This window comes from Aethalodelphis obliquidens, unplaced genomic scaffold, assembly GCF_003676395.1.
Source record: "Aethalodelphis obliquidens isolate GAN/ISIS:26980383/991018 unplaced genomic scaffold, ASM367639v1 scaffold2, whole genome shotgun sequence".
NCBI classification, from domain to species: Eukaryota; Metazoa; Chordata; class Mammalia; order Artiodactyla; family Delphinidae; genus Aethalodelphis; species Aethalodelphis obliquidens.
The window spans coordinates 93186835-93203447 of record NW_020837946.1 but is presented as its reverse complement, the minus strand read 5'-3'; the positions used below and the strand labels follow the sequence as shown (position 1 = coordinate 93203447).

The window sequence follows — 16613 nt, the reverse complement described above, 5'->3', positions numbered from 1 at the left end:
CCAAAGTATGCCCCAAGTTATACATCTCAGTAAGAACTCAGATACACCATTGCCATGTGTTCTCTGTGTGACCTTCTCTAGTTACTGAGCATATGAGGGCACCATATAAAGTACCTCCTACATAGTGCCTAACATGAAATAGATATTCAATAAGTGTTAATGTCCTTCCCTTTAAATGAATCTGCCTAACCACCAGTATACTTCTCCCAGTGATGCTCTTATTTTTCAGACTATCTGGCCATCACATTTTGAAATCACATCCAGGTTAAATTATAAGCTATATCTTAAAATCACTTGCCACTTTTTAGAAATGTTTTGTTTTGTTGGGGATGTTTTTGTTTTAAGCTTGAGGCAACCTTATTTACCAGCCTTGGCTCTGAATGATTTTCGAAAATCACTTTCAGTCTAAAAAAATGAAATTTTGCCAGCATTGAGAAGGTTGACAACATTTTTAGAAATACCATAAAAACCTCAAAAATGTTTTGGAAAAATGGCAGATCATTGGATTAAGAAAATGACTTTTTTTACCAAGATGACTCTGATGGTGGTATATAGTTATGGTATCTCTTTTTAAAATATTTGGCCATATTACGTTGTAATTACAGCTAGTAGGTATTTGTAAGTATATTTTCCTCTTCTGAAACTATTCATTGAATTCTATGAATAGTGCTAGACTCTGTCAGAGCAACCATTTGAGAAGAGTAAAGCCATATACTTTCAGTCACTTAAGTCAGGTTCCCTTTTTTTTCAGTCCCTTTATCATCTCCATAGCCTTGATTTACTTTGCAGAAACCAGCAGATTATAGAAATTGCAGACATGTCAACAGCTTTGATCTAACAACTCAATTACCACAATATTTTAAGTAACTTTTTTTCAAATTTTCCCTCTTAACAAAATATGGTACATATTGTCGCCAGTCTGTGGCTCCTTGGGAGCAAGGGAACGCCTTTTTAACCCCATTATCGTCATATCAGTGATATTATGTAGACTAGTCAGAATTGATCCTTATGCTGTTGAGTCAGAGAAACATTTGTCAGATGGCATATAAATCGTAACTCTTTCTTGGCTGGGCACCATTGCCGGCTCTCTTAAGTAGCAAAAGCAGTAGGAAACTGTCATTTGGATTATATTTGTCTAACATCTGACTTAAGGATAAACACTATGGAAGAGTTTATGACCAAATTAATGTTGAGAGATTAGAGTGTACATCAGGGAGGGTAGATTTTATATATTTTATTTCATTTCTCTTAGTATATTTGATTGTTAGGTATGGGAGGAGATACAGAAATGCATAGAACCTGAATCTTGCCTTCTGGGAAGAAGGGCACCGATTTAAAGTAAAGAGTAATTAGTACCATGCGCTGCTACACTCCTGGTCTTCAAAGTCCTTTCAGAAAATGTTAATTGTATAATATAAAAGTGTGCCTTTAGTCTTCATTTAGATAGTGTCTTTTCATTTTTTTATTGTGTAATGTTACACCCTACTCTTTTCTGCATGCTATACATTTCCGTTAGATATATTTTATGAGTAATTTGCAATGATAGCATTGTAATAGTCCTACCTTGCTGCCTTAGAGTTCTAATTTTCTTGAAGCTGTTCTTCTACTAAGTCATGTCTGTTGTAGATACATGATTTCCGTAATATATACTACTGCAACTCTTCTTAAAATATGTGAAGTATTTTTCTTTGATAAGTTTGGTCTATGTATGGAAAGCTTACTGATTTCTGACTTCTCCCTTTGTTAGCAGGACAACCTTGGGTCTCAGTTTAGCCACATGAGTCTTGCCCGCCAGCCATCTGCAGATGGTTCTGATCCTCACGCCACCATGTTCCAGTCCACTGTTGTTCTTCAGTCCCCACAGCAGTCTGGTTATATCATGACAGCAGCCCCTCCACCACCGCCGCCACCGCCTCCTCCTCCGCTACCACCTGGGCAGCCAGTCCCTACTGCTGGCTATTCTGCCTCTGGTCATCCTGTCAGCCAGCCTGTGCTCCAGCAGCAAGGATATATTCAACAGCCCTCTCCACAGGTACATTGCTTTTTCATCTTTTCTCTCCTGTGGAAGCCTCTCATTTAAGATCACTTTTAACTAGAGATTTTTTTTTAAATTTTATTTTAATTAATTAATTTATTTTTGTCTGTGTTGGGTCTTCGTTTCTGCACGAGGGCTTTCTCTAGTTGCGGCGAGCGGGGGCCGCTCTTCATCGTGGTGCGCAGGCCTCTCACTGTCGCAGCCTCTCTTGTTGCGGAGCACAGGCTCCAGACGCGCAGGCTCAGTAGTTGCGGCTCACGGGCCCAGTTGCTCCGTGGCATGTGGGATCTTCCCAGACCAGGGCTCAAACCCGTGTTCCCTGCATTGGCAGGCAGATTCTCAACCCCAGCGCCATCAGGGAAGCCCCTAGAGAGCTTATTTTTAATTTCGCATGGATAGGATTTGTGAGAACCTGTAAGCAAAGCTTGTAGTCATCTTCCCTTTTGGAGATTTTCAAGTGCATGCTAGACAACCACATGACATGTAGACACTTCAGTTGGAGGGTTACACTATGTGATCTTTGAGTTTCCTTCTGACTCTGAGAAGTTTTTTTTGTTCTGATTAGCTTAAGAGAAACACAGTAAAGTAAATGCACTATAAAAATAAAATGATACATTTTAAGAAGAGGTAGATCATTTTGGGGAGAATTAACATCTTAACACCATTGAATCGTCCAATGCACGAACATGGTATCTCTCTCCATTTATTTAGATCTTCCTTAATTTTTTGTCAACAGTATTTTGTAGTTTTCATCACACAAGTGTTACACGTATTTTTTTAATATATCCCTAAATATTGAATGTTTTAAGGTGATATTCTAAAGGAGATTATTTTAAAATTTTATTTTCTATTTGTTCATTGCTAGTATGTAGAAATATAATTGTTTTTTATATACTGATCTTTTATCCTGTGGACTTTCTAAATTTGATTATTCTACATATATTATCCTTTCCAATCTATATACCTTTTGATTCTTTTGCTTGCCTTATTACATTAGCTAGGAGCCCTTATGTTGAATACTTTCAACACAACAGAGGGAAGTAAAAATCTCTAGAATCCATGTATTAACTTAAATATAAGTTTTGAAAGTATATATGCTTTCCTTGTTTCCAGCCATAAGGGTAAGCGTTCAGTCTTTCATCATTAACTGTGATACTATATGTGGGGTTTTTTGTACAATTTTCTAATATTCCTAGTTTGCTAAGAGTCTTTACCATGAATGGATATTAATCTTGTAAAAAAATTTTTTTGGCATCTATTGAGGTGATCATGTGGGGTTTTTTCCCCTTTAGTCTACTTATACAGTAAATTACTTTGACTTTTGAATGTTAAACTAACCTTTTGTTTCTGGAACATACCTCACGATATGTAGTGATATATATATCATGATATAGTTATCTTTTTTATATATCACTGCGTTCAATTTGCTAGTATTTTCTTATGGATTTTTGCATGTATATTCATGAAGGATATCAGTCTGTAGTTTGCTTGTAATGTCTTTTTCAGGTTGTAGTACCCAGGGTGGTACTGACTTCAAAATGAGTTGGATAGTGTTCCCTCCTTTATTTTCTAAAGGATTTTATGTAGAATTGGTGTTATTTCTTCTTGAATATTTGCTAGAATTGCACTAATGAATCCATCTGGACCTGGATTTCTTTTGCAGGGAAGGTTTTTAAATTATGAATTCTTATTTTTTAGTATTAGATATAGGGCCGTTACAATTTCCTTTTCATTTTGGATGGTAGTTTGTATCAATTTCATTTATGTTGTGAAACTTTTTGGCATAAAGTTGCTCATATGTAATATCCCCTTTTTATACTTTTAGTATCTTCAGGATCTAAAGATATTAGTAATTTCAGTCTTCTTTTTCCTTTATTAGTTTAACTAGAGGTTTATCAATTCTCTTGATGATGTTAAAAGAAAAACAGCTTAGAAGGGCTTCCCTGGTGGTGCAGTGGTTGGGAGTCCGCCTGTCAATGCAGGCGACACGGCTTCGTGCCCCGGTCCGGGAAGATCCCGCATGCCGCGGAGCGGCTGGGCCCGTGAGCCATGGCTGCTGTGCCTGCACGTCCGGAGCCTGTGCTCCGCAACGGGAGAGGCCCACGTACCACAAAAAAAAAAAAAAAAAGAAAAGAAAAAAGAAAAACAACTTAGGGCTTCATTAGTTTTGTTTATTCATTTTCTATTTGAACTATTACTAATATAAGGTTTTTTTGTTTTGTTTTTTATAAATTTATTTATTTATTTATCTTTGGCTGCATTGGGTCTTCGTTGCTGCACACGGGCTTTCTTTAGTTGCAGCGTGCAGGGGCTACTCTTTGTTGCGGAGTGCGGGCTTCTCATTGTGGTGGCTTCTCTTGTTGCAGAGCATGGGCTCTAGGTGCACGGGCTTCAGTTGTTGTGTCTCGCGGGCTGTAGAGTGCAGGCTCAGTAGTTGTGGCGCACAGGCTTAGTTGCTCTGCAGCATGTGGGATCTTCTTGGACCAGGGCTCAAACCTGTGTCCCCTGCACTGGCAGGTGGATTCTTAACCACTGTGCCACCAAGGAAGTCCCCCTATGACTTTTTAGACCCATGATTTACGTTAGAAGCATGTTAATTTCCAAACGTTTGGGGCTTATGGTTACCAATTTCTATCTTAGTCGCATATGGTCAGGGAATCTACTCTAAGCTTTCAGTGTTTCGGAACCTGTTGAGTCTTATTTCATGTCCCAGCATGTAGTCTCTTGGGGAATGATTTGTCTGTACTTGAAAAGAATTTGTACTCTATTATTTCAGTGTTTTGTGGGGGGTTTTTTGTTTGTTTTTTTGGTTTTTGGTTTTTTTTGCGGTACGCGGGCCTCTCACTGTTGTGGCCTCTCCCGTTGCGGAGCACAGGCTCCGGACGCGCAGGCTCAGTGGCCATGGCCCACGGGCCCAGCCACTCCACGGCATGTGGGATCTTCCTGGACTGGGGCACGAACCCGTGTCCCCTGCATCAGCAGGCAGACTCTCAACCACTGTGCCAACAGGGAAGCCCTGTGGTTTTGTTTTTTTAGATCAAGTTCACATAACGTAAAATTAAACAGTTTGAAGTGAACAATTCAGTGGCATTTAGTACATTCACAATGTTTTGCAACCATCACCTATGTCTAGTTCCAAAACATTTTTATCACCCCAAAAGAAAAGTTCATACCCATTCCCCTCACCCCACAGCCCCTGGCAACCATCAGTCTTTATTCTCTATAAAGAATGGATTTACCGTTCTGGATACTTCATATTAATGGAGTCATGTAATACGTTATATTCTGTGTCTGGCTTCTTTAGCTTAACATAATGTTTCAGGGTTAATCCATGTTGTAGCATGTATGAGTACTTCATGCCTTTTTATGGCTGCATAATATGCCATTTTATATATATACCACAATTTGTTCATCTTCAACCATTATTGAATTTGGGATGTTTCCACCTTTTGCCTATTGTAAATAGTGCTCTATGAGCATGTAGGTTCATGGATTTGTTCAAGTATCTGTTTTCATTTCTTTGGGTACATACCTAGGAAAAAATTACTGGATGATATGATAATTCTATGTTTAACTTTTTGAGGAACTGCCAGGTTGTTTTCCATGGTGTCTGAACCATTTTATATTCCTACTTGCAGTGTATAAAGGTTCCAGTTTCTCCACATCCTTGCCAACATTTGTTATTTACCATTATTATTATTATTATTATTATTGCCATCCTGGCGTGAAGTGGTTATCTCATGGTTTTGACTTGCATGTCTATAATGATTAGTGATATTGATCATCTTTTCATGTGCTTGTTGGCCATTGTTGATCTTGGGAGAAATGTGTAAGTCCTTTGCCTGTCTTTAAATCAGATTGTCATTTAGTTGAGCTGTAAGAATTCCTTGTATATTCTGGATTCTAGACCCTTATCAGATGTTTGTTTTACAAATATGTTCACCCATTCTGTAGGTTGTCTTTTCACATTTTTGATAATGTCTTTAATGTATAAAAGTTTTTTTTTTATTTGGTGAAGTTCACTTTATCCATCTTTTCATTTTGTTGCTCATGCTTTTGGTGTCATATGTAAGAATCCATTTCCAGACCGAAGGTCATAAAAACGTATCCCTGATTTCTGCTAAGAGTTTTATGGGTTTAGCTCCTATATTTAGGGCATGTATCTCTTTTGAGTTAATTTTTATATATGGTATGAGGTAAGGGTCCAACTTCATTCTTTTGCATGTGTATGTCTACTTATTTCAGCATCCTTTGTTGAAGATACTTTTCTTTTCCCGCTGAATAATCTTGGTACCCTTGTCGAATATCAGTTGACCATAAGTGTAAGAGTTTATTTCTCAACTCTCATTTTTACACTATTTATATCTTTAGCCAGTACTACACTGTTTTATTACTGTACCTTTCTAGTAAGGTCTAAAATCAGAAAGTGTAAGTCTTCCAAAGCAATTATACCCCAATAAAGATGTTAAAAAAAAAAAAAATGTGAGTCCTCCAACTTCGATCTTGAAGTCCTTGAAACCTGTTTTATCTGACTTTAATATTAGTGGCTTCTTTTGATTAGCACTTAAATGATATGTCTTTTTCCATCCTCTTATTTGCAGCCTTTAAAGTATGTTGTTCACATACAGTATATAGTTGGTATTTGCTGATTTATTCAGTCTGATTGGAGTGTTTAGTCCTTTTATCTTTAATATATCACCTGACATGGTTAGATGTAGGTATGCCGCATTGCTATTTGTTTTCCATTTGTCATATCTATATTTTACTCCTGTCTTCTTGCTTTCCTTCCTTTATATTATTTGAATTCTTTCAGGGTTCTGTTTTATCTCTTCTGTTGCCTTTTTGTCTACAGCCCTTTGAATCTTGTGCTTATGTGGTTTCCTTAGGGACTATGATAGGTATCTTTAGCTTATCAAAATCTACTTTGAATTCATATAAAACTCCAAGAAAAATGTACTAGTCATGTTAAAAGTATAATTCCATTTACCCTCTCTCCATTGTTTGTGCTATTGTTGTCATATATATTGCATGTGTATACATTATAAAGAAAAATTTGATGTTATAATTTTTGCCTTAGTAGTATCTTTTTTTTTTTAATTAGGAGAAAAGGAAGAATGTATTATTTATACACATCACACATACTGAAAAGTATAATAATGGATTAGATCCGAAATCAGGATATATCTATTGCTTGCTGATACCTCCAGGAAAAATTAAGGGATCACATGTATATTGTGTCTTATGTTTCAAAAACAGAAGAATATTACAGAAAATTTAGGCGGCTCTTGGCTTACAACTGATCCAGGAATTCTGTGCTTGGCTGGTTTCCAGATGAAATGGGCACTCTTTAAGATTTCCACAGATCTCTGGTCTTTTAGAAGTAACCCAGTCAGATAAGCAGAACCTAAGAGAACCCGTGAACCTAATAAAGTTAACACATACTTCCATATCACTAGATTAATTGTTTATTCTTCATCCCAAACCAGATCAGATAACTTTTAGAGAAATTCACAGCTGATACAGATAGCTCTGGAGGGAAAACTAAATCAAGATAGTCTTATTGGCATTTTTCCAGCTTTATTAAGTATAATTGACAAATAAAACTTGTATTGGCATTTTAATTTGCATTAGAAATATGAGAAAAATTAAAGAATGGAACCAGTGCAAGTGTGCATTAGTGTAGGAATGGATAAACTGGCTTATTTATGTGGTGATTGCTGTTCAGCAGTTAAATTGAATGAGCTAGCGATTTGTGCTCAAAAACAATGTTAATTGCAAAATAAGTTGCATGAAGTTATATAGAGTACCATAAATGTACACTTTTAAAATTCTCAACAATTGTATGTATGGATAACATTACACACACACTAGAAGCTTAAAAACATTTATGGGAATGATATATACCAACTTCAGGATAATGCTTTTTCTATGGGATATAGAGCAAAGGAATGTTGGAGTGAGCCATAGCTATTTCAGTAGTACTTGGTAAAAGAGAGAAAAATCTGAAACAAATATGGCCCCAAAATTTAAATCTACTAAATCTGATCGGTGGGCAAATTGGTAGGTGTGTTTTGTTATGTATACTATGTTTGAAATTTAAAAAAATTTTTTTCAGGTAAATTTAAAGCTAAGAAAACCCGTTTTCAGATGATTACTATTTGGGAGAATTATTACTCATTACACTCCAATGTTCCTGGCAGGAAAAAAAAAATTCTGCTGCAAAAGTAAAATTGATTTTTTCTTTTTTCCTTAATGCTTATCCTAGATGCCAGCCTGTTATTGTGCTCCAGGCCACTACCACTCCAGTCAACCTCAGTATCGCCCAGTCCCTTCTGTCCATTACAGTTCACATCTAAACCAACCACTGCCACAGCCTGCACAGCAGGCAGGTGAGTATGTGAGGTTAGGAATTCTTAGCTTTCGGTATTGCTGTTTTTTCATCCTGCTTTTATTTCAGTCTTACTGTTAAGATACTGCCACACTCAGTCTGTCAAAGGTTTCAGATAGGTACATACCTATGAATATGCAAACCAGTGAGATGAAAAGAGTGGGCCGATCTTAGCACCCTCCAGGGAATACCACAGTGTCAGGTTTCTATACTAAAGAGTTGGAAGCCATAATGAGAAGATTGTACCAGGTGAGCAGCTTCCAGGTACTCACTGCCATTGTAGCTGAAGCCTCCTCTACAGCCTGGTAATTCACCTGTGGTAAACAGCAAAAGGCAGACAAGGCAAGTTAAGATGTCTGCTGAACAGCTAACCAAAAACAAGGACCAGAATGACCTAAGTTTGGTTGAGAACTCTAGCCTAGTGAAGATATTTTGATGTCTTAGTCTCCGCAGGAGTGCCTTAAAAGGAATGAAGTTCTTACACATCTTTTTTGTGTTTTGTTTTTGTGGTTGTATAGTGAAAGGTATTTTTAAACCAAATGCAGTCTAATCCTAAGCATATCAAACATATTAGAACTGAAAAGATAGTTTTTCTTTTGCCCCTTTCAAATTTTCTTTAAGCATTCCGTGGAAACAACTGTGATCTCAGTATAAAAGCTACCTTACTAATTTGACTGAACTCATTCCTCTCTATGCTTCCCACCTACATGTGTACTTCTGCCCCAGATGTTTAATAAGGTATTCTTTTCAGCCTTTTATAACTCTAGGTGTTGAAGGAGAATTTTTATTGGTTTCTTTGAATCCTTTTTAGCTGCTTGTCGCCGTTTGAAGGTGCTCAGACTATGTCAGCATGATTAGCTGAGGCCACATAACCCTCCACCACTACTTACGCAGTTTCTTGCTCTTGATAATGTGTGGAACTCTTGAGGGGTTCCACAGTTTCAGGAGAAAGACATCTGCACTGGGCGGTCTGATGAGAAGTGTTCTTGCCTCTCCTCACTTGTGCAGTCTTCACTCATCATTGTGAGTCATCAACTTCCTTTACCAGATATTACTCTTATTTATATCTCCCCAGCAGGGGAACCTCCAGGTCCTCAGTCTTGCTCTCAGGAGTTGTCTTGTACTTAATGTGTAGGTTTTTCCCTTTTTCATGTTACTGGCCTTGTATTGTATGTGTGACAAATGTTCTTCCAAAGGCTGTTGAGTGTATACAGTGGTCATTTTGGCCAACTTAGAATTTGTCCTCTGTTCCTAAACTTTAATAATACATTCCACTTCAAATAACCTAAACTAGTATATTCTCTAATTTTGAAAGGCATCAGAAGCTGTCCTTTATACCTGGGCACATTGGTGATGACACTGCTCACTAACTTTAAATACATTGTTGTTTTATTCTAATAGAAATTATTTCCTAAGTTTTCCTGGGCCTCCATGACTGACTTTTCACATCATAATTGTCATGATTTTTTTCTTCCAAAATTACAATACAGATTACAGCTAATGTTATGATAATAAAAAAAAAATTTGTCTTAACTTTCCCGATTCAAATATCTTGCATGTGACTAATTAACTTATTAGTTCATTAGTACACCCTATTAATGAGGCAGGCAAAGAAACTTTGTTCCGTATTTGTGTGGGCTTCTTAGTTCTGTTCTTTTTCATGGCAAAATTTTTATTCCTCTCCATTGTCAAACTGCCTACAAAATTAAAACTTTTAATCACAGGTAGGACCAGTGTGCTCATACAATTGCCTCTCTTTCAAAAATATTCCCACTTAATGGACAGCAACTGTAAATGCTACGCCTCCTAATTCAGGGCCAAAATATCTACATGACAGATGGCATATGTTTGTCATCGGTGATGTTTCAATTGTGGGGTTTTTCCTAATGCTGGTTATGGTGAGAAGGAAGGAAACAGTAAGTCAGATTGCATCTAGACAGTACAGGCACAGAAAAGTGCGTGTGTCTGAATGACTTTTGACATTGTGTTTGACTCTTTAAGAGTCAGTCATGGGCTTCCCTGGTGGCTCAGTGGTTGAGAGTCCGCCTGCCGATGCAGGGGGACATGGGTTCGTGCCCTGGTCCGGGAAGATCCCGCGTGCCGCGGAGCGGCTGGGCCCGTGAGCCATGGCCACTGAGCCTGCACGTCTGGAGCCTGTGCTCCGCAACGGGAGAGGCCCGTGTACCGCAAAAAAAAAAAAAAAGAGTCAGTCATAATATAACACTTTATAACTAGAGTTGGTTTCATGTCATTCAGTTTGAAGAATAGAAGAGAAATAAATCCTCAGAGCACCCTTACATGAAAGCGAAAGAAATGCTGTTATGCTAATAAGTAGAAGAGAAGATTTCCCTTTAAAGAAAAAGTTCAGTTGTGCCAGTGCCACGTATTGTGTTGGTAATTATACTGAACATTTTTGTAGAATTAGTAGGAGTTGGATGATTATATAATCTAAAGATTTTTTTTTATTGTTAGCCAATGGTTATTTTTTATGTCAAACTTGACAGAAAAAATGTGCATTTATGTTTGTGTGTCTCCTAACAGAAAAGTGAAATGCACTGGGAAATGGACACAGGAACTTTTTGTTCTGATTTTCTGTACAGATTTATAGCAATTTCTCAGTAATTTACATTTTTATATGCAAACATCATACTTTTGGGATTTCATTTTTTATTTTTTTTCCTTGTAATATTTCTCTACATTCCACCATCCCCATCTGATTAAAATTAGAAATAATTTGTTACATCCCTTACTTTTCTTTTTCTTGTCAAATAACATTTAGTCAAGAAGCATATTGTTTTATTACATAAAAGGGTGAAACTAATAATTCAGCCAAATGATGAAAGCATTGATAAACTTGGAACAATTTTTTTTCACTGAGGTACATAGAAAAAAATAATTCTTAAATGTTTGTATATGACTCTAAAGAAATTTCGCCCTAAATTAACGAACCCAATTGAATCAAATATTCTTAGATCAGGTAGGGTATGGGCAATAGAAATACAGGATTTTTTGTTATTTTCCCTTTTTGGGGCAGGAAGGAGGTTGGGGAAATATCTCAAGGATAAAATGCCTTTGGTCTTCCATGCAAGTGTGTACCAGAGAACTGCAGTAGTTGTTGATCTCCTTGACAATAAACCCGTGTATTATGGGGACTGAATTGAAATCAGTACTAACATTACTGCTGGGGAATAAATGTACAAATCCTTTGTTATGAATGTGAAACTACTATGGTCATTAAAACAAGGTTGAGTCAGCCCCTGTCAACAGAAACAGAAGAAATTCTGGCTACATAAGGCCTTTTGGACAATGTATTATATAACATGAAAGAAAACAAAATAGGAGTCAAATCCTGACAACCCTTATTTGTATTTAAGTGGTATTAGGTGTATCACTTAAAGCCTCCGGGTTTCCATTTACTCACTTGCAAAGTAAAGGAGTTTTACTGTATCGTCTATTGAAGCCTCTGTTTACTCTAAAATTCCATGATTCTGTGTGTCTGTCTTATGTGAGTCATTTCTAGTTCAGAAAGGTGGAACATTGGAGAACTGGTGTGCAGTAGCTTAGTGACATACTGTCAAAACTGGAGCCATACAAGCAAAGATCTCAAAAGATCTGGTTACTTGCCAGCTGCAGTAATATGGATTTGTTATCTTAACCCTTTATCATAAAATTTACAGCTTGAATACTATGAAGTATACTACATATAAGAAGCTTGGTATACTATAAAGAAACTTTTCCTGCAGGTAGTAATTGTAGCAAAGATTTTAGGTTTATGAGGCCTGGCTGTTTTCTATGCAGCTGCTTTCATTCTTATGACTCTTTTGAAAAGTTTGCAGCTTCACCATATATGTTGAATATTTTGCAATAATTGGCCTTGTTCCTGAGCTGTTGGATTCGGGGCCGTAGCACTGTCTGAGAGGTTTACATTTCTCACAGTGAACCGGTCTCTTTTTCAGCTGCTTCCTGGCTTCTTTTTACTCAGGTTTCCACTGCCCTTTTTTTTTTTTTTTTCTTTTTAATGCTGTATTAAAGTATATTAACATTTGCTTATATTTTCCATTAATTGTAATGCCTTTTAATCATGCATCATACTCAGAAATAGGGATTTGAATTTAAGTGACAACCTTGGCTTAATATATTTATCTTTTAAAAATTCATGAAAGCTATTGCTTTAATTTCTTTTCCAAAGCAGATTTGAATGGCAGATTAATTTTGATTGGAGCTTTTCTTAAAAGTTTAATGTCTTAAGCATGCCAGACTCATTAGCGAAAGTCAAATACATCTCTTTCCCTGTTGCTAAATAACTTTTTAGGAATATTATTATGCATGCCATTAAATGGACCTAAGACATGTAAATGCATTTGAAGCTATTTGAAGGGATATAATTTAATTTTTTTCCAAACTGTGATATTGTATGCATGTGGGAAGCAAAATGACTTCATAGAACTAAATATCATTTCAGTTTTGCAACCTCTGTTAAATTCAAAGATTATCAATGCATTTATACCTTTAATCTTAGCTTTCCAACCAGCAGACTACAGTAGGGTCCTGATGAACCACAACCACAGGAGGAACATTTCAGGTTAAATAGTCTAAGGTGCACAGAATACTGGCAGCATTGCAGGGCACAAATTTAAAAGTAACCAGGGTGTAAAAGGCAAGCAAGGAAGAAAGGGCCCTATTGGATAAGTGGAGGAGGGGTGATATTGATAAGAGATTTACTTATGTCAAATAGGGACTCTATCTACACAGTCAATTTCTTTACTGACAACTTTTGACTTGAGTAATAGGAATTTTGTATTTATATTGCTGGGTAGTAGCGCTGACTATCCTTGTTTTTTCATTGTTTCTGTAAAAATTTCTTAGCACTGCCTGACCAGCTCAGACTAAAACATTGTATATTACCTACAAATCCACCTATTTCCCTTTTCCCTTCTCCATTAACCTGCCGCCACTGGAGCCAAATGTATCTGGTAAGTACCCACAGATTTCCTTGAGTCGTATGCCCTCTTCCACAGGACTGTCATTTAAATAGCTGTGAGCTATAACCTCTGTGTGGCTGTTTTTATTAGATTTGTTTTTATGTTTGTATTTATGTTTATTTCAGGCACAGAAGTAGGAGAGCAGAGGGTGATAGAGGAGAAGAATAGCAAAGATGTGCTGGCAGCTGTGTGTTCTTCCACATTCACCTAACAGACTATCCTTAGTTGAACTTGCCTGCTCACTAGAATAGTGCCGCAAACATAAGACAAACAGATTACAAACTTGAGATTTTGGTGATTTGGAAACAGTTCTCACAAACTGTCTTGTAGATACCTAGTTACAATTAAATTTAAAGTTGGCAAAATGGCTCATCCAAAAAAGGAAGAATCTACCCTGACAGTGCTTCTGCTGTACAAATTCAATCTTGAAAAAATTTAATAATACTGTTAAATGAAATAACCTTAGATTTATTAAATGGCTGTTCTGACTAAGCACTTCTTCAGTTTCTTTTATTATCTTTCTAATTATGTCTAATCCGTATTATTAAGAATGCTTTCCTTTAACACAAATGCTATTTGAGATCACCTGTATAAAATAAAACTAGCCTGTTAAAGCCGATGCAATACTTTTCTGCTGAGCACTGTGTTTCCTTCTTGCTCTCTTCTCTGTTGAAGTGAAAGAGAGTTAAAAATAGAATATTCTTTGGAGCCCTCCGGGGAAGAGCCTGAGCCATCAATTTATATTGTCCTAGTTCTCTCAGCTTGCAAAATTGATTGTGGTTTCCTCTGAAAGTGCTGGAAGAAACGGGATAATATTGCAACAGTGCAGTCCTTTAACAAAGGAGAATGTCAGTGTTAAATAATACCTTATATTGAGATCTGGGTGTTTATATTCTGTTGTTTGGTATCACTTAATATAGGCATTGCTTGCTTTACAAAATAGATGCTATCCCACAATACTCACAAATTTCTATAAAAGATATTCTATTTTCCTCTTACACCCAGGTTAAATCCAGATATATCACAGGAAGGATTTTTTTTTTTAATTATGATGTACTGAAACACACTTTATTGAGGAAAGAATCATTTAGGTAGTAGCCAAGTTGGGGATGTATTGAGCGTCAGAATACTGGAAGTACTCTTCTTGTAGCACTTTTCAAACATAGTGGTACTTTTCATTCTCTAGGAATCTACTTTACCCTTCCTAATCTTCAACCTTCTCCCTCTTTTCCAGATCATTGGATTTTTTTCTCATACTTGGCAGTCTTCAAACTATACTTTTGAAACTATCAGAGCTATGTCCCTCCCTTCCTTTGGTCTGAATACTTAGATAATGAACCTGAAGCACAGTGCCACTCCTCTAATAAGTGCCACTGTAACAGTTGATGCTCTGCAGCGTGAATGTTTAAACACAGGTTTAAAGCAACTTGAACAGTTCTTTAAGATGTAAATTTTATTAAGCAAGTGTGCATAAAGTGAGGCATGTCTGTAATTACATGGTCCTTTATGTTGCTAATAAACTATTCATGATTTTGTCTTGCATAAACAATAGTAAGGGGCTTATCTTTAATTGGATTAGTAGAATGATGTTGTGCACTTCTTGTCTTTTTTAGTGCTTTCCAAGTGAATATTTCTAGTTTTGCTTGTGATTATAGTAACTTTAATAACCAACATAGATCCCATGGTCTTATGTCATTCAAAAAAAGTCCAGTAATCTTTTTGCAGCATTTAATATCATGTTCTTTAGAGAGTATACTCTAAAATTGTATACTTTGTAACTAGTTACTGGACTGTTGTTTGTCGTTAAGTATTGGAATGAGTGATCAAACATCACGACTTCTTGAAAAACAGTTCAGGTACTTGTCCTAATGCCAGTAGAATTTCCTTCCTGGGATACCAGCCATACAATGTATCAAATGTTAAATGATGCTTTTTGCTTTTTTTTTTTTTTAAGTTAGATTCCTCAGCCCCTGACAGCTTCCTGTTCAGTGTGGTTCAAACCTCAAACCTGGTGGGTTTTCCTGCCTGGAATGTAAAAATGAATGTAAAGCTTATTCAGTATGTAGAAAAGAGCCACTGCTTCACAAGAACTTGAAGGGCTCACCCCTGTTACAGGACATGCCCCTTTATATACACAGTGTCCAGGTTAAAGCTGGCATTGCCCCATTGGTAAAAACTCACTTCTTGGCAAAGCAGTTCAACTTGATGGAGAGGAGAGCCACATTTATGAAAATTCTGCTGGAGAAATCTTCTGTATACTCATCCGGAATATGGCAGGAGAGTATACGTTTTGAGTAAAGGCAGCCTTTGAGGTAAAATAGCAAAGCTAAAACCCAAAGAGGAACATTGGAGATTGACATGGAAATGCTCAGGCTGAGTGAGAGACCCAGACCAGGGAACATGGAACCTGAAATATGTCACCATTTGAGCGTCTTCTTCCCCTTCCCAGTTGTTTTATATACATGTGAAATCTTATTATAATGAGACAAAGAAATGTAACCTTGAAATAAAGAGGTCACAAACCATGCATCTGGGGAGTAGTGGAAACCCTGTGACACCTGGTCTTGTTTTCAGCCCGGAAGTTTGTATAGCTCCAGTCTGGACTAACTGCTCAACCACCTTTCACTCTGATTCTGTTTTAGGTAACAACACTTAATACTCACAAATAATCTTCAAATGAAAAAAAAAAAACTTTCCTGGTTGATTGACTATTTACAATAATTCTTTGTTTTCCTGTAATTAAATTTCTGTTAAGACTTAGACTCTGTTTAACTTCTGTTAAACTACAGTAAAAGTCTTCATTAACCAAAATTCTCAGAAAATGGAAGGAGGTCAGGTGTTTAAGTGTTCTGCTTATTTGAGCAGTATTACTGTAGTACTCTTTCTACTTCAGCATTTTTCCCTGAGAAAAGTAAAGTTTACAATCAGACTACTATGTGCAAATCCCAGCTACAGCACTTAACAGCTGGTAACCTTGGACAAAATGTGAACCTCTCTGTGCTTTTGGGGTTTTTTTCATCTGAAAAATGGAGATAGTAAGACTTCATGAGATTGGGAGCACTAAAAGAGTTAGCATATGAAAGTGCTTAGAACAGTACCTAAAACCTAGTGAATGTCATGTAAATGTTAGCTACTATTATTGCCTTGTCCTGCTATCTAAGAAATGATAATTATGTAGTATTCTGAATGAAAATGCTTAGGGATTTGG

At 36.7% G+C, this 16613-nt stretch overlaps 1 protein-coding gene across 13 annotated transcripts in view; it reads left to right on the top strand.

Annotated features, from left to right (window-relative positions):
- R3HDM1 (R3H domain containing 1) overlaps positions 1–16613 on the top strand; it is a 181318-nt gene that overhangs the window by 117765 nt on the left and 46940 nt on the right. For 12 of the 13 annotated variants that reach the window (XM_027132284.1, XM_027132213.1, XM_027132203.1 and 9 more), the window contains 2 exons: positions 1748–2032; positions 8301–8424. In XM_027132284.1, the coding sequence (XP_026988085.1) occupies positions 1748–2032; positions 8301–8424 (409 nt within the window). The remainder of the gene's footprint in view (positions 1–1747; positions 2033–8300; positions 8425–16613) is intronic. The other variant, XM_027132224.1, reaches the window with a different exon arrangement.